Source organism: Ciconia boyciana, chromosome 2 (assembly GCF_034638445.1).
Source record: "Ciconia boyciana chromosome 2, ASM3463844v1, whole genome shotgun sequence".
NCBI classification, from domain to species: domain Eukaryota; kingdom Metazoa; phylum Chordata; class Aves; order Ciconiiformes; family Ciconiidae; genus Ciconia; species Ciconia boyciana.
In genome coordinates, this window is record NC_132935.1 from 38956773 (window position 1) to 38979270 (window position 22498).

Below are 22498 nucleotides of genomic sequence, written 5' to 3' on the forward strand. Positions count from 1 at the left end.
CAAGAAGCTCAGGGAACGGAGGGATTTCTGTGTGAGGATGGGCTGAGGACACTGAGCATGTTCAGCCTGGAGAAAGCGAAGTTCAGAGGCCTTACGCAGGACCTTCCAGCACTTAGGAGGCGGTTAGCGAGCAGAGGAAATGCTGTCCTTTTGTCTGGTGCTTGAGCAGAGGGCAAAAGACGGCACAGTGACATTGGGTCAAGATGAGTGCAGGTGGATATGGGTAAGCTTTTTTTGGCCCTGAGGAGAGTCCAGCTGTAGAAGATGACGTCCAAGGAGCCTGTGGAGTTCTCCTGTTTGGGGGTCCGCATGATTTGATGGGCGAAAGGGCTGAGCAAGGTGGTGTGATGTTGGAGCTGAGGCTGTTTGAAGCATGATGTGGGAGTAGAGGCGTCATTCTGCGCTTGGCGTGGAGAAGTGTTGGATGAGCGTGTGATGGGCGAGGCAAGGGGCAGGGCCCCATGATTCCTTCGATAGCTCAGCTGGTAGAGCAGAGGACTGTAGGCTCCCTTGCACGGCCATCCTTAGGTCGCTGGTTCAACTCCGGCTCGAAGGAGTGCCCTTTTGGCTCTGGCCCAGACACTGCGGCACCTCTGCCTTTTGGCCCTGCCCGGGTGGCTGCCCGTCAAGGGCTGCCCAGCCTTGAACTCTTGCCTGAGGTGGGGAAGACGACCAGCCCAGGCAGTTTCAGGTGAACCCTGGGCAGGGGATGGTGGTCCTGAGCAGCGAGGTTGTCAGGGGTCACCCCCGGCGGGAAAGTGAGTGGGTGAGTGGGTGGGGGTGTGAGAGCGAGGCTGTTGGGAGGCCCAGGCTTTGGGTGCAGGGCATCCTGGGTCAGGGGTGGGTGCCTGGGAGGAGGGGACCTCAGGCAGAGGCCGTGGGCTGGGGAATTAGCTCAAGTGGTAGAGCGCTCGCTTAGCATGCGAGAGGCAGCAGGATCGATGCCTGCATTCTCCAATGCTTTTCACTCCCCTTGCCTGGACACAGGGCCCTCTGCCTGGGGCCCTCTGTCCTCTGGGGGCTGTGGGGAGCTCGCGGTGCACCTGGGCCGCACAGAAAAGGACAGCATCCAGGGCTGCACCAAGGGCAGCCCGGGCCCTGGATCGAGGAAGGGATTTTACTCAGCACTTTTACTCAGCACTTGACTGATGGCATCGAGAATAACACGGCCAGCTTCGGGCCTCTGCGTAGAAGACAGACATTGACCAAGAGCGGTGACCTGGGAACAAGGCCACCGTGACGGTTGGGAGCAGGCGCATTTGCCCCGTGAGGAGATGCCAGTGAACGTGGGCTTGTCCAGAGCCTGCAGAAGAGAGGGCTTTGGGGGAGCTAAACAGCAGCTTTCAAATGCCTGTCAGGAGATTATTGATTCAACAGGTATAGGCCTTTTACTGCGGTGATTGCGAGAGGCGTGAGAAACAACGGCCCGCAACTGAAGCAGGGCGGGTTCAATTTGTTCTCCCCTCACGCCAGGCAGGCAGGAGAAGAAGGGTGCCCGGCGTGCTCTGCAGTCTCCATGCTTGGAGGCTGGCACGAGCCGACTGGATGAAGCTTTGAGCAAGCTGCTGTGATCCCCAAGCTCAGGCTGCTTGGAGGAGGTTTGAGTAGAGATGTCCTGAGGTCTCATGCGAGCTGATTTCTTTGATTGCTCTGTCGTGGAGGCAGAGCTGGGATGGGGCCCTGCCAGTCCATCAGCAGCTCTGCTGGTGGAGCAGAGGACTGCAGGCTCCCTTGCATGGCTACCCTTACGTCTCGTCCGGGCCCTGAGAGCCCTAATAGGCCTGACTGGCCCTGACCAGCCTCGTGTGGGGCCTCCACCTCCACCCATGGGTCCAGGAGCTGTATTTGCGTTCAGCCCTGCCTGGGCCTCCGCTCTCCTTCCGAGCTATACCCTAGGAGTCCTGGTCTCTAGCTCAGCCGTGGCCATGGCCACGGCCACGGAGATGTCCAGCCGCAGCGACCCTTGATACAGACGCTGACGCGCAGACAGATCTTCTGTCTTGACCTCATCCCTGGCTTGTCAGTCTGGACCTGCCTGGCACTCGCTGGACGTGATCGTCACCCTGCCCTATGCAGTGACCTCCTGGCATGCCGTTGTCCCTTCCTCACCATGACGCTTGTACGTTCTGCTCTGGACGCTCGCTTGGAGCGAGCCACCACGGCTGGGTCTGCCCTGGTCAGGTGGTGCGGGCCTGAGAGGTTGTGGGCAATGCGGGTGTAAGGCAAGCCTGTGTTTCTTCCTGCTGGGGAGAGTCATGCGGGTATGCGGGAGTGGTGTGAGAGCAGAAAGGTTGGATGAGGGTGTGATGGAGGCGCGAGGTGTCAGTGCTATCCCATGATTCCTTCGATAGCTCAGCTGGTAGAGCGGAGGACTGTAGGCTCCCTTGCACGGCCATCCTTAGGTCGCTGGTTCAACTCCGGCTCGAAGGAGCGCCCTTTTGACTCTGGCCCAGACAGACCCTGCGGCACCTTTGTCTCTTAAGCAGGAAAGTTCACGCTGAGGAGGCACTTGTGAGGTCAGAACGGAGCGTCTGAGGCCAAAAAGGCTGCTCGGGCCCAACTGGGAGGGCTGCACAAGCTTCAGTCGCAGTCGTGCGGTGGACAGGCAGCTCCCACGGCCCTGCTCGAGCCGGTGGGAGTTCAGGCAGGCTGCTTGAGTCCAAGGGTCACGGCCAGGCTCAGCATCAATGAGGAACGTGGGCAGGCACAGGCAGAGCTGCAGGCCAGATGCAGTGGTTCTCAGGAAGGTCTCAGGAAGGGCAAGAGGCTCAGCTTCAAAGCATCTCCCGTGCCAAGGAGGGCCGGGCCCCTGCTCAGGCTTCTCGTAGCATTTTCATGCAAGGCCACCATTTGCACACGCTCCAAGTTGTTTCTGAGCTCCGACAGCCAAATGCGCGTGGTGGTGGGGCTGCACTCAGGCTCCCAAGTGACTTGACCCCGAGTTCTGGTTTTGTCAGAGGGGCACCTCCAGCAGGGAAGTGAGTGGGTGAGTGGGTGGGGGTGTGAGAGCCAGGCCGATGGGAGGCCCAGGCTTTGGGTGCAGGGCAGCCTGGGTCAGGGGTGGGTGCCTGGGAGGAGGGGACCTCAGGCAGAGGCCGTGGGTTGGGGAATTAGCTCAAGTGGTAGAGCGCTCGCTTAGCATGCGAGAGGCAGCGGGATCGATGCCCGCATTCTCCACTGCTTTTCGCTCCCCTTGCCTGGACACAAGGCCCTTTGCCTGGGGCCCGTGTCCTCTGGGGGCCGTGGGAGCTCGCAGTGCACCCAGACAGCAAAGGGTAGGACAACGTCCTGGGGTAGTTACAAGAGCAGCGTGGGCAGTTTAACAGGGGACCTTCTTTTCTCCCTCTTTGCTTGACAGACGTCAAATGTCATCTCAAGTCCTGTGTCCAGCTCTGAGCTCCCTGTACAGGAGAGACATCAATGAAGTGGAGGCAATTCAGTGGAGGGCCACCAAGAAGCTCAGGGAACGGAGGGATTTCTGTGTGAGGATGGGCTGAGGACACTGAGCATGTTCAGCCTGGAGAAAGCGAAGTTCAGAGGCCTTACGCAGGACCTTCCAGCACTTAGGAGGCGGTTAGCGAGCAGAGGAAATGCTGTCCTTTTGTCTGGTGCTTGAGCAGAGGGCAAAAGACGGCACAGTGACATTGGGTCAAGATGAGTGCAGGTGGATATGGGTAAGCTTTTTTTGGCCCTGAGGAGAGTCCAGCTGTAGAAGATGACGTCCAAGGAGCCTGTGGAGTTCTCCTGTTTGGGGGTCCGCATGATTTGATGGGCGAAAGGGCTGAGCAAGGTGGTGTGATGTTGGAGCTGAGGCTGTTTGAAGCATGATGTGGGAGTAGAGGCGTCATTCTGCGCTTGGCGTGGAGAAGTGTTGGATGAGCGTGTGATGGGCGAGGCAAGGGGCAGGGCCCCATGATTCCTTCGATAGCTCAGCTGGTAGAGCGGAGGACTGTAGGCTCCCTTGCACGGCCATCCTTAGGTCGCTGGTTCAACTCCGGCTCGAAGGAGTGCCCTTTTGGCTCTGGCCCAGACACTGCGGCACCTCTGCCTTTTGGCCCTGCCCGGGTGGCTGCCCGTCAAGGGCTGCCCAGCCTTGAACTCTTGCCTGAGGTGGGGAAGACGACCAGCCCAGGCAGTTTCAGGTGAACCCTGGGCAGGGGATGGTGGTCCTGAGCAGCGAGGTTGTCAGGGGTCACCCCCGGCGGGAAAGTGAGTGGGTGAGTGGGTGGGGGTGTGAGAGCGAGGCTGTTGGGAGGCCCAGGCTTTGGGTGCAGGGCATCCTGGGTCAGGGGTGGGTGCCTGGGAGGGGGGAACCTCAGGCAGAGGCCGTGGGCTGGGGAATTAGCTCAAGTGGTAGAGCGCTCGCTTAGCATGCGAGAGGCAGCAGGATCGATGCCTGCATTCTCCAATGCTTTTCACTCCCCTTGCCTGGACACAGGGCCCTCTGCCTGGGGCCCTCTGTCCTCTGGGGGCTGTGGGGAGCTCGCGGTGCACCTGGGCCGCACAGAAAAGGACAGCATCCAGGGCTGCACCAAGGGCAGCCCGGGCCCTGGATCGAGGGAAGGGATTTTACTCAGCACTTTTACTCAGCACTTGACTGATGGCATCGAGAATAACACGGCCAGCTTCGGGCCTCTGCGTAGAAGACAGACATTGACCAAGAGCGGTGACCTGGGAACAAGGCCACCGTGACGGTTGGGAGCAGGCGCATTTGCCCCGTGAGGAGATGCCAGTGAACGTGGGCTTGTCCAGAGCCTGCAGAAGAGAGGGCTTTGGGGAGCTAAACAGCAGCTTTCAAATGCCTGTCAGGAGATTATTGATTCAACAGGTATAGGCCTTTTACTGCGGTGATTGCGAGAGGCGTGAGAAACAACGGCCCGCAACTGAAGCAGGGCGGGTTCAATTTGTTCTCCCCTCACGCCAGGCAGGCAGGAGAAGAAGGGTGCCCCGGCGTGCTCTGCAGTCTCCATGCTTGGAGGCTGGCACGAGCCGACTGGATGAAGCTTTGAGCAAGCTGCTGTGATCCCCAAGCTCAGGCTGCTTGGAGGAGGTTTGAGTAGAGATGTCCTGAGGTCTCATGCGAGCTGATTTCTTTGATTGCTCTGTCGTGGAGGCAGAGCTGGGATGGGGCCCTGCCAGTCCATCAGCAGCTCTGCTGGTGGAGCAGAGGACTGCAGGCTCCCTTGCATGGCTACCCTTACGTCTCGTCCGGGCCCTGAGAGCCCTAATAGGCCTGACTGGCCCTGACCAGCCTCGTGTGGGGCCTCCACCTCCACCCATGGGTCCAGGAGCTGTATTTGCGTTCAGCCCTGCCTGGGCCTCCGCTCTCCTTCCGAGCTATACCCTAGGAGTCCTAGTCTCTAGCACAGCCGTGGCCATGGCCATGGCCACGGAGATGTCCAGCCGCAGCGACCCTTGATACAGACGCTGACGCGCAGACAGATCTTCTGTCTTGACCTCATCCCTGGCTTGTCAGTCTGGACCTGCCTGTCACTCGCTGGACGTGATCGTCACCCTGCCCTATGCAGTGACCTCCTGGCATGCCGTTGTCCCTTCCTCACCATGACGCTTGTACGTTCTGCTCTGGACGCTCGCTTGGAGCGAGCCACCACAGCTGGGTCTGCCCTGGTCAGGTGGTGCGGGCCTGAGAGGTTGTGGGCAATGCGGGTGTAAGGCAAGCCTGTGTTTCTTCCTGCTGGGGAGAGTCATGCGGGTATGCGGGAGTGGTGTGAGAGCAGAAAGGTTGGATGAGGGTGTGATGGAGGCGCGAGGTGTCAGTGCTATCCCATGATTCCTTCGATAGCTCAGCTGGTAGAGCGGAGGACTGTAGGCTCCCTTGCACGGCCATCCTTAGGTCGCTGGTTCAACTCCGGCTCGAAGGAGCGCCCTTTGACTCTGGCCCAGACAGACCCTGCGGCACCTTTGTCTCTTAAGCAGGAAAGTTCACGCTGAGGAGGCACTTGTGAGGTCAGAACGGAGCGTCTGAGGCCAAAGGCTGCTCGGGCCCAACTGGGAGGGCTGCACAAGCTTCAGTCGCAGTCGTGCGGTGGACAGGCAGCTCCCACGGCCCTGCTCGAGCCAGTGGGAGTTCAGGCAGGCTGCTTGAGTCCAAGGGTCACGGCCAGGCTCAGCATCAATGAGGAACGTGGGCAGGCACAGGCAGAGCTGCAGGCCAGATGCAGTGGTTCTCAGGAAGGTCTCAGGAAGGGCAAGAGGCTCAGCTTCAAAGCATCTCCCGTGCCAAGGAGGGCCGGGCCCCTGCTCAGGCTTCTCGTAGCATTTTCATGCAAGGCCACCATTTGCACACGCTCCAAGTTGTTTCTGAGCTCCGACAGCCAAATGCACGTGGTGGTGGGGCTGCACTCAGGCTCCCAAGTGACTTGACCCCGAGTTCTGGTTTTGTCAGAGGGCACCTCCAGCAGGGAAGTGAGTGGGTGAGTGGGTGGGGGTGTGAGAGCCAGGCCGATGGGAGGCCCAGGCTTTGGGTGCAGGGCAGCCTGGGTCAGGGGTGGGTGCCTGGGAGGGGAGGGGACCTCAGGCAGAGGCCGTGGGTTGGGGAATTAGCTCAAGTGGTAGAGCGCTCGCTTAGCATGCGAGAGGCAGCGGGATCGATGCCCGCATTCTCCACTGCTTTTCGCTCCCCTTGCCTGGACACAAGGCCCTTTGCCTGGGGCCCGTGTCCTCTGGGGGCCGTGGGAGCTCGCAGTGCACCCAGACAGCAAAGGGTAGGACAACGTCCTGGGGTAGTTACAAGAGCAGCGTGGGCAGTTTAACAGGGGACCTTCTTTTCTCCCTCTTTGCTTGACAGACGTCAAATGTCATCTCAAGTCCTGTGTCCAGCTCTGAGCTCCCGTGTACAGGAGAGACATCAATGAAGTGGAGGCAATTCAGTGGAGGGCCACCAAGAAGCTCAGGGAACGGAGGGATTTCTGTGTGAGGATGGGCTGAGGACACTGAGCATGTTCAGCCTGGAGAAAGCGAAGTTCAGAGGCCTTACGCAGGACCTTCCAGCACTTAGGAGGCGGTTAGCGAGCAGAGGAAATGCTGTCCTTTTGTCTGGTGCTTGAGCAGAGGGCAAAAGACGGCACAGTGACATTGGGTCAAGATGAGTGCAGGTGGATATGGGTAAGCTTTTTGGCCCTGAGGAGAGTCCAGCTGTAGAAGATGACGTCCAAGGAGCCTGTGGAGTTCTCCTGTTTGGGGGTCCGCATGATTTGATGGGCGAAAGGGCTGAGCAAGGTGGTGTGATGTTGGAGCTGAGGCTGTTTGAAGCATGATGTGGGAGTAGAGGCGTCATTCTGCGCTTGGCGTGGAGAAGTGTTGGATGAGCGTGTGATGGGCGAGGCAAGGGGCAGGGCCCCATGATTCCTTCGATAGCTCAGCTGGTAGAGCAGAGGACTGTAGGCTCCCTTGCACGGCCATCCTTAGGTCGCTGGTTCAACTCCGGCTCGAAGGAGTGCCCTTTTGGCTCTGGCCCAGACACTGCGGCACCTCTGCCTTTTGGCCCTGCCCGGGTGGCTGCCCGTCAAGGGCTGCCCAGCCTTGAACTCTTGCCTGAGGTGGGGAAGACGACCAGCCCAGGCAGTTTCAGGTGAACCCTGGGCAGGGGATGGTGGTCCTGAGCAGCGAGGTTGTCAGGGGTCACCCCCGGCGGGAAAGTGAGTGGGTGAGTGGGTGGGGGTGTGAGAGCGAGGCTGTTGGGAGGCCCAGGCTTTGGGTGCAGGGCATCCTGGGTCAGGGGTGGGTGCCTGGGAGGACGGGGGACCTCAGGCAGAGGCCGTGGGCTGGGGAATTAGCTCAAGTGGTAGAGCGCTCGCTTAGCATGCGAGAGGCAGCAGGATCGATGCCTGCATTCTCCAATGCTTTTCACTCCCCTTGCCTGGACACAGGGCCCTCTGCCTGGGGCCCTCTGTCCTCTGGGGGCTGTGGGGAGCTCGCGGTGCACCTGGGCCGCACAGAAAAGGACAGCATCCAGGGCTGCACCAAGGGCAGCCCGGGCCCTGGATCGAGGGAAGGGATTTTACTCAGCACTTTTACTCAGCACTTGACTGATGGCATCGAGAATAACACGGCCAGCTTCGGGCCTCTGCGTAGAAGACAGACATTGACCAAGAGCGGTGACCTGGGAACAAGGCCACCGTGACGGTTGGGAGCAGGCGCATTTGCCCCGTGAGGAGATGCCAGTGAACGTGGGCTTGTCCAGAGCCTGCAGAAGAGAGGGCTTTGGGGGAGCTAAACAGCAGCTTTCAAATGCCTGTCAGGAGATTATTGATTCAACAGGTATAGGCCTTTTACTGCGGTGATTGCGAGAGGCGTGAGAAACAACGGCCCGCAACTGAAGCAGGGCGGGTTCAATTTGTTCTCCCCTCACGCCAGGCAGGCAGGAGAAGAAGGGTGCCCCGGCGTGCTCTGCAGTCTCCATGCTTGGAGGCTGGCACGAGCCGACTGGATGAAGCTTTGAGCAAGCTGCTGTGATCCCCAAGCTCAGGCTGCTTGGAGGAGGTTTGAGTAGAGATGTCCTGAGGTCTCATGCGAGCTGATTTCTTTGATTGCTCTGTCGTGGAGGCAGAGCTGGGATGGGGCCCTGCCAGTCCATCAGCAGCTCTGCTGGTGGAGCAGAGGACTGCAGGCTCCCTTGCATGGCTACCCTTACGTCTCGTCCGGGCCCTGAGAGCCCTAATAGGCCTGACTGGCCCTGACCAGCCTCGTGTGGGGCCTCCACCTCCACCCATGGGTCCAGGAGCTGTATTTGCGTTCAGCCCTGCCTGGGCCTCCGCTCTCCTTCCGAGCTATACCCTAGGAGTCCTGGTCTCTAGCTCAGCCGTGGCCATGGCCACGGCCACGGAGATGTCCAGCCGCAGCGACCCTTGATACAGACGCTGACGCGCAGACAGATCTTCTGTCTTGACCTCATCCCTGGCTTGTCAGTCTGGACCTGCCTGGCACTCGCTGGACGTGATCGTCACCCTGCCCTATGCAGTGACCTCCTGGCATGCCGTTGTCCCTTCCTCACCATGACGCTTGTACGTTCTGCTCTGGACGCTCGCTTGGAGCGAGCCACCACGGCTGGGTCTGCCCTGGTCAGGTGGTGCGGGCCTGAGAGGTCGTGGGCAATGCGGGTGTAAGGCAAGCCTGTGTTTCTTCCTGCTGAGGAGAAAACTGGGTGCCTGGGAGGGGAGGGGACCTCAGGCAGGGGCCATGGGCTGGTGAATTAGCTCAAGTGGTAGAGCCCTCGCTAGGCAGCGGGATCGATGCCCGCATTCTCCAACGTTTTTCATTCCCCTTGCCTGGATACAGTGCCCTTTGCCTGGGGCCCAACCTAGTCATGTCCGCAGAGGATGAGAGAATTCAGGGCTGTATCAGAAGTAGCACAGGGCATTGGAATATGCATAGGTGATTATCCCTCTTTTTTGGCAGTCAGTAAATGGCATTCAGGGTACTGCAGTCATTTGCTAACAAAATTCTAAATCTCCAATGTGTACTCACTCACAGAGATGTTGATGTACTTATGTTTTTGTAAATCGTCTATCAGATTGGATCTTTCCAAACTTCTGAAGAATATATAAGAAATACAGTATCTCTCTGTATATTCCTTCACTGTCAGACTGAAAAGCAGAAGGCAAAGTACAGTTTAAGTTATTATGCCAAAAAAGTTTCTAAAGATTTTTTTGTAGGGTAGTGAACATAAACAGGTCTCCTTTGAAATTCTGCTGATTAGAAGCCTATTAGCTTTACTCCTTGATAAATTAGACTGTGCCAAACTCCAAATAAAAGCACAGAGAGGTACCTCTGTCATGTTTATTAAAAAGTAAATTTTGCCCTGGGCTGTGGTAGTATGATTAATACTGACTTAATTAATAGTGGCAAGAAACTCAGAATCAGGTATTGCTGGTTTTATACCTTCTACTAAAGAATACCAGTTTAGCAGCAGATTTTTGGATTAGCATAAATTAAAAGATAATTAAAGCAAATCTATGAGACTGACTCATCATTTTATCTTGCAAATATTTACAGCTACTCCATTAAAAGTGAATCCCTCTGACATTTCCACTTTAGTCAGAAGCAGCCTTTTTTTTGCTGTAATTACTAATAAAGATGGATAAAGCACCACTGTCAGTTTTACCATAGATCACTGTGTAAATCATCCTTCTTCATGTTCAGCATTAAATATAGTTAATTCCATTCTACATTCTTCCATGACAACTCTCTCCTTTGGGGATTAATGAAGGCCTCCTTTTCATAAATTTAAATGTAAAAGCAACAGAAAAACATGAGGTTTGATACAGAAGATGGTTTCTGCAGCCAGGCTATACTACAGGGACACAGAAGGTGCAAGTCATGAGTGAATTTGATACTGTAGTAAGTTTATCCCCCAGTGGTACAGTTATGCAAGACAACAGAATCGTGAGATGTCAATAGTTTTCCTTCCATTGTGTGAAGAGTTTGAACATTCACTACTTCTCCCACCTCCATTGATTATATGCCTTTAGGAACAGAAAGCAGGAGAGATGCAATTTGTTCAAAAACACAGAGGACAGAGTCCCAACAAAATTCAAACTAAACGATGCAGGTAGATCTACTTCATAACCTCTTTTTCACTTCAAATATATTCTTGCATTTTATAGGAAAAGCAATCTGTGTTAAAGTTTGACTGGTAATACAGTGCAACCAACAACACCCAGAATGATGCTGTAATAAAAGTTTTACTATATTTATTAAACCTGCAAGTACATGTCTGGCATATTTCAATGTCAAGAACATCTATTTCACTCATGACATTTAAAGTTCTTTCTCTTTTTAATAGCAGCAGAACAGATTTAAGAGCAAAATGGCCCATAAAATCTTCTAGTCTTACTTCTAGATCTTGTTTTCAACAGTAAAATACTTTTCACCATTTTGATAACTCGTGTTTGAGTAAAACTTACCTTAAAGTCCTCTCTTCTTTTTCAATAGAGAACCTACCATTTCCTGTGCCAGTATGTTTCAGTGGTTGGTTACGCTCACTGTTAAAACCATGTACCTCTCTTTCAGCTCAAATTGCTTTTAGATTCCAAGCACTGGTTTTGGTTATGCCTGCCTTCATAAAGTGAAGAACCTTCTCACACCTAGCATTTTTCCCCTTCAAAGACATTACACACTATAACCAAATAATCTATTGGTCGTCTTCTTTATGATAAGATACACTGATGGAACTCCTTATGTTTCTTACTCTAGTTCTTGAATCGTTATTATAGCACTTTTCTGCATTGGCTTTACTTTTCAACATACTTCAGGAAAAGTTGTTAACACAAGAACTGGGTGCAGTATTCAAAGACTGCACTTCACAAGCATAGTCTGCATTATTTTACCCTAACAGTCTGACCTCTCATTCAGCTAGATTATAACATTTTAGATGAAGCACACAGATTGCTTGTGGGATGAAATAAATAGGTTCACATTGCATCATCTCTGATTCTTTTCAGGCTTATGGTGCAAAAAAAAATTCTAACAATGAATGACTACAGTGCAGGTAACTCAAAAGGTTTTACCATCATAATCATGCCAGACACACAAGTATTTTTAGACGTGTTGCAAAGCACATTTTACATACCTGTAGGACTTCTTAATCTCATCATGTGTTGCTCCCTTCTCTAGGGCCAGGATTTCATATAACGCTTCCCCTGATGTTGACAAAGCACGTTGCCTTTGTTCAGCCATGTTAGCAGTGCATTGCCAAAGCTGCTAATGTAGAATAGAATTTAAAATAGCAGGGACTGCAAGTATATATGGATAATATTTCTTCTTGTTCATTTTAACAGATTTTAATCAGGTAGTAAAAGGTTAAAAATACATGAAAGTGAAGCTAGAATAAAATCTCCTCTAAATTATCCTCCATCCCTTAAGATATTTTTAAATTATTTGGGAAAATGGAAAAGCAAAAAACAAAGAACAGAAGCTCTTGTGTTAGGTATCACCGTTCATATTAAAGGCTTGATGTTGCTTTCACTGAAATGAATGGCTAAATTTCCTGCAGCATTAATGCCTGCACATAATATTTCCACCTAGTTTTTATTTGTGTTTGTTTACATCTATCTTTTCTAAGTCTTAGAAGAATAATTCTACTATTTGTTAAGGCTATTGGCTTCTTGCAGTGGGGTAAGAGCTTTGTACCTCTGAGTATAACCTAATGCAACACAGCGGCGAATTTTTGCTTTCTCAAGAGAAGGACTCAGATTCAGCCTAACCAATTTTAGGTGCCTAATTTGAGTGATTAAGTTTGAAGCTTAGTCAAACTAGACGCTTATATTGTCAACAGACAGACATACATACTCAGAGGACAATTGACCAAGCACTTTCTCCGTATTACCTCTACAGCATGCTCAGGATGACTGCATGCCCAACTCATGTGCCTGAGGACAGGTAGAATGAATCTGGACCTAGGCAAGGAGACTACATACCAAGAATTGACCTCAGTATTACAAAAGTAACTGTTTATTGCAAACTTATGCATGAGAAATACTGATGTCAATCAGCGTCCTATCTTATTTGAGGTACAAGACTTTGGGCTGAATTCATGAGCTTGTGATAAATTTAACAAGGTGCCCTTATAGTATAGTGCAAATAAAGGCTAAGCATAGGCTGACAGGTTTAGTCCACTTAAGATCTATCATCCACTCCTCCGTGCATCACAGAGGCAAAGCAGACAAACAAGTGATTGTCCACTGAATGGCTCTACTACCTCCTTACACTTCATAGTTCATCCTTCTGGATTTGAAAAACCAAACATTTTTAAACCAGATCTAGCTAATGCTAGGCAATGGCATGAAGAAACGCATATAAACAATAATTTGAAACACCAGGCACAGATACCTATCATTCATAAGAGGAAGCTGCAGCTCTTTGATGGCAGACTTGCCACAACAAAACACTCACCACAACCTCTTTATTTCTTTGTATGTTGCACCCTTCTCCAAATCTTGAGAAGTGATCAGAGAAAAAGCCTAAAAGTGAGCTGTAACCCCAGCCGTAAGAAAAATTTCTGAGAACCTGTTTTGCTAGATAAGACTACCCACTCTGCTATTTCACCCTTCTCATTGCTGAGCTAGAAACACTATCTTGCGATTATTCATATATTATTTACTAGGCCACATTTTGGTTCAGAACCAGCCATGTAACACTTTTAAGCTCTTTGGCTTTGTTCAGTACCAAAAAGAAAATTGAATACCATGTAAGTACACACAGAAATATAATAAACTGAGTAATTCTGGCACATAGTATCTGATTTACTAAAAGACCTAAATTTATATTTACTTTGATATTTTCTTTCTCTTAATAAGCTAACACACAATTTAGGGTCTCGTGATCTGATGAAAAAAAGTTCCTTTCTACTTTTAAGTGTCGTAAACAAACCATCAACTAAGTGGACTGATTTTTTATTTTTAAAGTAACAATTAAGAATGAAATTATATATGAGCATATAGATATTACTTTATCACCTGCAGCAGTTACAATGCTACTTGTTAACAATGGTATGTCCAGAGCATATTTAACATAATCCTGGGATCTATCCTGATCACACTAGAATCATGCAAGGCACATCAAGCCTGGTAATGCACAAAATAATGGTAGGCAACTGTGTGAAGTCACAGATATACAGCATTATTTTAAAATTCTGTTACATAATGCTGATTAGCTACATGGCAACCCTGAAGCATAAAACAAAATTAAAGTTATGATGGATTTTATTCTGAAGAACTAAAAAATCATGTAATTTGTACTTTCTAATAAAAGAATTTTAATAACCCAGTTGGCTATGGAAATTTAAACTCACTACCTTGTTCAGTCTTTTAGTGATTAATCACCTTGAAGGTCTAACTGCTTCAAGTTATTTCTTACTTATTTAAAGCAGTCCTATAAAATACTAAAAGCACAATGAGATAACACATTTCTAGAAAAAAGTTATGCTCTCTTTATTAAGGAAGATATAACAGTTACAATTTTAGTACTAGATCCTTTCCTGATGGCTGAAATTACATTAGAATCCTATTTTCGAGCTATGTGTTTTTGTTCCAGTGGAACAGAGACAAGGAAATGTTGTTTACTTCCTTGACCGACAATAAAATATATTAAAAGACAATCCAAATTCTGACAACAATTCCACATCTCCTAAGAGGATGGGACCTCAGTTAACTTCAATGTTTTCTGTGCAAATTTTATACTATCCAGGATGAACTATCTTATACAGAGGTTGTAATAATATGCCTTTTTTCTACCATACCCATAATTCATTTGGATTTGCGCTGAAAAATAAGGCAAGGTGATTCAAATAACATACCTGCTTCAAAAAGGGATGGAACACAGTCTGGCATGTATAAACTCACAACATTATCCGCTCAATATCTTGATGTCTTTATGCCAATATAATCCAAAAGGAAAGAAGCAAGTGCCACCAGAAGCCTCGTTCCACGGAAAGTGGCTGCTGCTTTTCATCCTTCACAATCAAGGTTAAACAGGTCAGTGGAGTCTGATTACTCTTTTTGTTTGTTTGCTCAGTATCCAATTGGTTATCTCTCAGGAAGACCTATGAAAGAACGAATAAAACATTCATGAGCCTAAAGGCTGATATATCTGAGAGTTAATGACACCAAAAAATATGGGACATCAGTGTACTTACTTAGTTGTTCTGTGCTTTACTCTTGACGGAGTCTTGAGTTTGTCTTTTTTTGTGCACACAAATGTATTAAATTTGTTTAAAGATACAACAGTCTTGCTCTAAAGTTCACTTCTCTGAGACCAGCCATGATTTAGGCTTACTATATAGTCTCTTCCAGAACAAGATTAAGTGAAGAAGACCCTTTAGGACTCCTGAGTTCTTGTAAAATTTTATATCAAAACAGAAGATGTACTTCGCTTACTCTGATGGAGCTACTCTTCTAACGTATACCATTAAAAAGCCTGGAGAACCATTCCTTTCCATTTGGAATAGGGAAGACTGTAAATGCCAGAGATTTAAAAAAAAAAATTGACCTTGGGACATCATCCTTGGAACCAAATAGTTCATCCTTCAAACTCAGAAAGTTCATCTCCCAGATCACCCAGTTCCAAATGATATGTTTTTGTGGTGCATTGACCTTGGCCAGCTGCCAGACCCCCACCCAGCCACTTACTCACTCCTCCTCCTTAACAGGACAAGGGGAGAAAATAAAATGAAAATCTTGTGGATCAAGATAAAGATATGGAGATCACTTACCAATTACTGTCACGGGCAAAACAGACTCGGCTTGGGGAAAATTAGTTTAATTTGTTGCCAATTAAAATAGATTTGGATGGTGAGAAACAAAGGCAAAAATTAAAACAATGCCTTCCCCTCACCATCCTGTTTCTAGGCTTAACTTCACTCCTTCGTTCCTGACTCCTCTACCCCCACCCCTGAGCGGCACAGGGCGGACAGGGAATGGGGGGTTGCAGTGAGTTCATAACAGCTTGTGGTGGGTTGACCCTGGCTGGAGGCCAGGTGCCCACCAAAGCTGCTCTATCACTCCCCTCCTCAGCTGGACAGGGGAGAGAAAATGTAACAAAAGACTCGTGGGTTGAGATACGGACAAGGAGAGATCATTCACCAGTTACTGTCACAGGCAAAACCAGACTCGACTTGGGGAAATAAGTTTAATTTATTACCAATCAAATCAGAGTAGGGTAATGAGAAATAAAAAATAAATCTTAAAACACCTTCCCCCCACCCCTCCCTTCTTCCTGGGCTCAACTTTACTCCCAAGTTCTCTACCTCCTCCCCTCCAGCAGCGCAGGGGGACGGGGAATGGGGGTTGTGGTCAGTTCATCACACGTTGTCTCTGCCACTCCTTCCTCCTTGGGGGGAGGACTCCTCACACTCTTCCCCTGCTCCAGCGTGGGGTCCCTCCCACAGGAGACAGTCCTCCACGAACTTCTCCAAGGTGAGTCCTTCCCACAGGCTGCAGTTCTTCACGGACTGCTCCCGCGTGGGTCCCTTCCACGGGGTGCAGTCCTTCAGGAACAGACTGCTCCAGCGTGGGTCCCCCGTGGGGTCACAAGTCCTGCCAGCAAACCTGCTCCAGCGTGGGCTCCTCTCTCCATGGGGCCACAGGTCCTGCCAGGAGCCTGCTCCAGCGTGGGCTTCCCACGGGGTCACAGCCTCCTTCAGACATCCACCTGCTCTGGCATGGGATCCTCCACGGGCTGCAGGTGGATATCTGCTCCACTGTTAACTTCCATGGGCTGCAGGTGGATATCTGCTCCACCGTGGACCTCCATGGGCTGCAGGGGACAGCCTGCCTCACCATGGCCTTCACCACAGGCTGCAGGGGAATCTCTGCTCCGGCGCCTGGAGCACCTCCTCCCCCTCCTTCTTCACTGACCTTGGTGTCTGCAGGGTTGTTCCTCTCACATATTCTCACTCCTCTCCCAGGCTGCAGTTTCTGTGGCACAGGTTTTTTCCCCCTTCTTAAATATGTTATCCCAGAGGCGCTGCCACTGTCACTGATGGGCTCGGCCTTGGCCAGCGGCGGGTCTGTCTTGGAGCCAGCTGGCATTGGCTCTGTCGGACATAGGGGAAGCTTCTAGCAGCTTCTCACAGAAGCCACCCCTGCAGCCCCCCCGCTACCAAAACATTGCCACGCAAACCCCATACACAGCTCCTCTCTGCTGCTCCCTGCTCCTCACACTTTTCCCCTGCTCCAGTGTGGGTCCTTCCTGCAGGCTGCAGTCCTTCATGAACTGCTCCAGTGTGAGTCCTCCATGGGCCACAGTTCCTGTCAGGAGAACCTGCTCCTGGCATGGGCTCCTCTCCATGGACCGCAGTTCCTTCAGGAAATATCTGCCTTCTCCGGCATGGAGTGGATGGGCTGCTCTGTGGGTATCTGCTCTGATGTGGGCCTCTTCACAGCCTGCAGCGAAATACCTGCTCCACTGTGGCCTTCTCCACAGGCTGAATGGAAATATATGCTCCACCATGGTCTCTTCCACGGGCTGAAGGGAAACACCTGCTCTACCGTGATCCTTTCCAGGGGCTGCAGGGGTATCTCTGCTCCAGCGCCTGCAGCACCCGCTCCTCTTCCTTCTTCTCTGACCTTGGTGTTCAGAGAGCTGTTTCTCACACTTTCTTTTCCTCGCTCCTCACTGCCGTGCAGTTTTGCTCTTTCTTAAATATGTTTTCCCAGAGGTGCCACCAGCTTGGCCGATGGGCTCAGCCGTGTCCTGCAGTGGGTCTGTTGTGGAGCTGGCTGTATCCAGCCTGGGACAGCCCCTAACCTCCTTCCGCAGGGCCCCCCTGCAGCCCCCCGCTACCTAAACCCTGCCACAGACATCCAGTACAGTTTTACACAGACTGCAGTCCTGCAAACGGATTCATGGAGCCCCATAACCCAGGTAAAGTCTGCTTCAGCAAGAGTCAGTGAGTTTGTGCTTGGATTCTACTGCAAGACTGCAACAATAAATCAAGAAATTTTTTAAAACCCAGCATAATCAATTATGTTCACATGAAAACACTATTTATGAAAAAGGAAGAAAACAGTGTGATAGGTGATGAAAAAAATTAAGTGGATGCTTTTTAATGTGAAGCATGTGATTTGAACATTTCTCTTGTTCTTAGGTATATTCTTTAATTTCAAACATTCCCTCAAATTTCAGCTTTGGATGAGGATAAAGCAAGGCACATTTCAACCTAAAATGTGAGTGTTTTTCATAGTTATGAGAAGTCAAAATAGCATAGTCAAAATATCTTTTCCAGGACATTAACAACAGAGCAGGTACAGCTAATTCTGTTACGTTGTATGAAGACAATAAACCGGATTATTCAATCAACTTGCTTGATCTCAATCTTTGAAATGACTTTATCATTCTTGCAAAACAAACAAACAAATAAACAAAGTACATGTTTTAATGGTAAGAACAAATTAAGGGGAAAAAATATAAAAGGAAGAAAATAAAATCACTTTGAGGTTACCCAAGTCCTCTGTACTTATAAACATCCTATTATCAAGAAAAACATCACTCACTTCTGCAATCTTTTCACATACCTAGACCTGCAGTTCTGTGTGAATACAGCTCCCTCTGGTGTGTTGTGCTAACACTGCTCTGTAACCTATATTGCTTTTCTTATAAGCATTTTTGTTTTGTTTGAAGGAAATGAACGCAATCTCTGCAAACCTATTTCTTTTCCTTTGGGGATTCTACATCCTAAGCACATCCTAATGAATCTTTAAAAGACCCAAACGTTAATTAATTGTCATAACTCTTTCGTCAGATCAGCTATGTAATTTAGAAGAATAAAACATATAATTTGATACCTCTTCACTCTTCTCTTTTTTTTTTTTTTTTGTATCGTAACACCTAATAGTGCATCACAACACCACTGTGGCAGGCAATGCAAAACTAAAAGACAGTCCTAGTTCCAAAGGACCTTATATCTAAAAAGTCTTACCCTTTACATTTCATTTATATGTTGCATGCATTTCAAAACAGACAAATCAGAACATGTCTGGAAAGGTAAAGCTGCATATGAGCCTATAAAAATTTGAAACATGGCCCAGACAGAGCAGGAGGTCCGGGGTTGCTTCAGAAGCCTCCAGTTGCACACAACTAGAGCTAAGGGTTGAAGAACTCTGAGTCACTCTGGTCCTTCCTCCCACCGCTCCCTCCTTTTCCTGGCTCATAGCAAGTTCAGGAACTAAGAGCCTGGAGCTGAAAGACTGGTAGGTACACATACATGCATGAAAGGACTGGCATCATTGCTCAACAATGGTGTGAATTTTTAGCTTCCAAGGCAAGGAAAGACAATTTTTAAAAGCTGAACTGTTTTCTTAGTTTGTTGAATCTGGCGGTCTTAATACTGACATCATCAAAGCATCTAAGAGATAGAAGTGGACAGATAGAGCATTCCTGATCTTCACGGAGAACCTACAGCTTCTGTCTCTTTCTTCCAGTAGTGACAGGGAAAGAAAATCTCTGATTTTAGTCAGAGGAATTTGGGGAGTGACATAAATTATCTTGCTGATGTGCTTCAGTAAAGTCAGCAGGTTAAGGGAGGTGATCCTTCCCCTCTACTCAGCACTGATGAGGCCACACCTGGAATACTGTGTCCAGGTCTGGGCTCCCCAGTGTGAGAAAGACATGGACATACTGGAGAGAGTCCAGAGAAGGGCCACAAAGATGATGAAGGCACTGGAGCATCTCCCCTATGAGCAAAGGCTGAGAAAGCTGGGCCTGTTGAGCCTGGAGCTGAACAGGGGGCTCTGGGGTGGGGGATCTCATCCATGTATATAAATACCTGAAGGAGGGGTGCAAAGAGGACAGGGCCAGGCTCTTTTCAGTGGTGCCCAGTGACAGGACCAGGGGCAATGGGCACAAACTGAAACACAGGAGGTTCCCTCTGAACATCAGAGAAACATCTGAACATCAGGAAACACTTTTTCCCTGTGAGGGTGACCGAGCACTGGCACAGGTTGTCCAGAGAAGTGTCCTGGTTTTGGCTGGGATAGAGTTAATTTTCTTCCTAGTAGCTGGTATAGTGCTGTGTTTTGGATTTAATATGAGAATAATGTTGATAACACACTGATGTTTCAGTTGTTGCTAAGCAGTGCTTATACTAGTCAAGGGCTTCTCAGCTTCCCATGCTCTGCCAGGTGCACAAGAAGCTGGGAGGGGCACAGCCAGGACAGCTGACCCCAACTGGCCCAAGGGCTATTCCATACCATATGATGTCATGCTCAGTATAGAAACTGGGGGAGTTGGCAGGGGGGCAGCGATCGCTGCTCGGGGACTGGCTGGGCATCGGTCGGCGGGTGGTGAGCAATTGCATTGTGCATCACTTGTTTTCTACATTATTTTATCATTATTACTATTATTTTCTCTTCCTCTGCTGTCCCATTAAACTGTCTTTATCTCAACCCACAGGTTTTATTTTTTTTTCCAATTGTCTCCCCCATCCCACCAGGGTGGAGGGGGGAGAGGGCAAGCGAGCGGCTGTGTGGTGCTTAGTTGCTGACTGGGTTTAAACCATGACAGAGGTTGTGGAATTGCCATCCTTGGAGATCTTCAAAAGCTGCCTGAACATGGTCCAGGGCAACTGGCTCTAGGTGGCCCTGCTTCCTTTCCCCAGAACTTCCCTAGTGTGATTACTATTATCACCAATTTCTGTGCCTTGTTCTGCCAAAAAGGTGGTAAGAACATTAGCAAGGATGTTGGAATTTATACTGGTGACTGCCCAGAAGTGACAAGAGAAAGAAGGCAGGTGAGGAGACTGAAACAAGAGCTCTTGCTAGTTGATGACTTTTCACAGGTGAATAAATGGCAGTCTGAAAAAAAAAGACACAAAACAAGTACAGCATGAGGATATGAGTGAAGTACAGTAGGCTGATGAGATAGGGAACATGTACACTGAGAAAGGGTGTGTACAGTGGTAGTATGTACTGTTTTTTCACTCTTTGGGCAGGATCTATCTTTTGTTTTATTTTTGAATAGTGTGCTATGGTGATGTCAACATTAATAACACCCAACTGAGCAAGCTAATCAAAGGGCAAAAGACTGAGCAAGTGGAAAAGGATGCTTCTGCCAAGATGTGCTGGGCCTCTGGCTCAGGCACAGGGACTGATTTTTGTTAACAAGGGAAGAGTACTTCTGAGGTAGCTATATCCCAAAATGTTCTTGTCACTTCTTTTTAGCCAGTTCTGCTTCACATGCTCCTGGACATCTAGAGCCCTGCCTGAACTGTATTGCATGCTACCTGTTAGACAGTCAACCAATCTCCTAAAGAAGAGAGGACTGGTTTAAGGTCCTTTCTTCAGAGCGAGCCTTTTAAGATCTCAGATGAGCCCAACGATTCTACAGCAATAAATTACATTCATCTTGCCATATTTCTCTGTTACAGAATAGGTAGTGTCATTATGGCTTCAAAAGTAATAACAGAATTGATTTAAATAATAAGATTGCATTGCATCCATTTTTAAATACATATAACTATATTGGAAGGAAGGTATTCCATCTGGTAACCCATCTGCAACTCCATCTATACAAGAAGTAAGTATTCATAAGAGAACAGTCATATATTTGAATCCTCTGAACATATTGTGACCTTCTGTTACTATTCACATAAAATATCTCGATTTAAATATATGTTGGGTTTTTAATATCTTTCAACAACTTCAGTATTGGAAAAAAGTAACAAACTCAAGAAGCATGAACCTTAAATGAACAGTCTGTTACATATCCAAATTGCTCATGCCTTTACGTGGCCAGTTTGACACAGAGAAGCAATCCAGAACTGTAACTTCCTACCTCATTCCAGTAGATCTAGTTCAAAGGCTTGGTGGACTACCTAAGTTATATGCATATAAACACTTTTTTCCCTAAAAATTAAATTAGAGGCTTAAAAATGAAGTTTTAAGTAATAGTAATATACTTAGTTTTTTCAACAAGATACTCAGTGGAACACAGGGAATTTTATTTTCATCTGCAGTTTAGGAGAAAGTTCCATCTACCCTCCCTAATTTAAAGTGGGTCATGGAGGTAGCCATAACTAAGACATAAATCATCATAATCTCTCTGGCTTCAATTTAAATTTCTTTCTGAAAAGCAAAGGATAGGAAGTCCCTAGTTTATATAGCTTTGACAACTCAGAGCTGACTTATCTAGGGGTTCAAGTAAAAGTGAAGTAAGAGAGTCTCCTAAGTCCTTATTTAGGCAGTGCCTTGGTAATTTATTTTGCAAACAGCTGTAGCACTTTAAGGCATTATTCCACCACTTCTTATTGTAAGTTAACAAACCTATAGTTTTGATAGCAGAGTTATTAATTTTAGCACAGCCTAATCAGCTACAGCTAAGAATCAGTACGATTAGCTTGAACAGTATAAATGAGTGCTTTGAACTATTTTTAAGCTTATTTTACCAGAAACAGATTAGCAGTGGCAGTACCACATCTTCTCAGTACCTGCTCCTGGGAATCAACAGCTGCTTTCAGTCCTCCCCGCCAGGTACAACCTTTCTCCAGTACTTAACAGTTCTCTCCACTTGTTCCTCCTTCACACAGTTTTCTTAAACCAGTCTTTGATACCTCCTGCAGTCTTTGTCTAAGCAAGCTCTTTCCTGAAATCCCCAACATAGTCCTCAGTTCCATCCTGCACCAACCTCCTAACTATTCTCTCCCAAATTCCTACAAGCTGGCTCCTTACCAAAATTGTCCCCAGGAGGGAGGGGATGCAGCAGGGGAGATGGCAGTCAGTAGCCATTTCTTTTTAAAGCTTCATTAATCCTCACATAAGATTTATTACCCTGTCTTAGAAATGCTCACTTAATTGATGGCTGAGAAAGGTAAACTCTTTCTAAAGTGCTGATGAGTAACGGTCGTAACTTATTCGGCTATCTAGATCCAGAGAGGAATGTCTGTCCAGCTGTTGAGTTAAAAATCAAAGAATTAAAGCAATATGCAAAATAGAGGAATTACAGATTAATGGATGAGAAGACAGAAGCCTCAGATACATTTTTTTTT

General features: G+C 48.7%; 1 protein-coding gene and 6 non-coding genes across 7 annotated transcripts in view; 6 read left to right on the forward strand and 1 right to left on the reverse strand.

The window, feature by feature from the left end:
• The window catches only part of DNAJC5B (DnaJ heat shock protein family (Hsp40) member C5 beta), a 69843-nt gene extending 55403 nt beyond the window's left edge, over positions 1–14440 (reverse strand). The window contains exons 1-2 of the mRNA XM_072851252.1: positions 14315–14440; positions 11591–11721 (exon numbers count right to left, since the gene is read on the reverse strand). Of these exons, the coding sequence (XP_072707353.1) occupies positions 11591–11697 (107 nt within the window). The 5' untranslated portion in view covers positions 11698–11721; positions 14315–14440. The remainder of the gene's footprint in view (positions 1–11590; positions 11722–14314) is intronic.
• On the forward strand, positions 2342–2430 carry TRNAY-GUA (transfer RNA tyrosine (anticodon GUA)). The gene is given in 2 exon segments: positions 2342–2378; positions 2395–2430. It is a non-coding gene; the product is annotated as a tRNA-Tyr (tRNA).
• Positions 3105–3177, forward strand: TRNAA-AGC (transfer RNA alanine (anticodon AGC)). Its single transcript has one exon. It is a non-coding gene; the product is annotated as a tRNA-Ala (tRNA).
• Positions 3919–4007, forward strand: TRNAY-GUA (transfer RNA tyrosine (anticodon GUA)). The gene is given in 2 exon segments: positions 3919–3955; positions 3972–4007. It is a non-coding gene; the product is annotated as a tRNA-Tyr (tRNA).
• On the forward strand, positions 5794–5882 carry TRNAY-GUA (transfer RNA tyrosine (anticodon GUA)). Its single transcript is given in 2 exon segments — positions 5794–5830; positions 5847–5882. It is a non-coding gene; the product is annotated as a tRNA-Tyr (tRNA).
• On the forward strand, positions 6555–6627 carry TRNAA-AGC (transfer RNA alanine (anticodon AGC)). The gene has a single exon. It is a non-coding gene; the product is annotated as a tRNA-Ala (tRNA).
• On the forward strand, positions 7787–7859 carry TRNAA-AGC (transfer RNA alanine (anticodon AGC)). The gene has a single exon. It is a non-coding gene; the product is annotated as a tRNA-Ala (tRNA).
• Positions 14441–22498: the final 8058 nt, after the last annotated feature.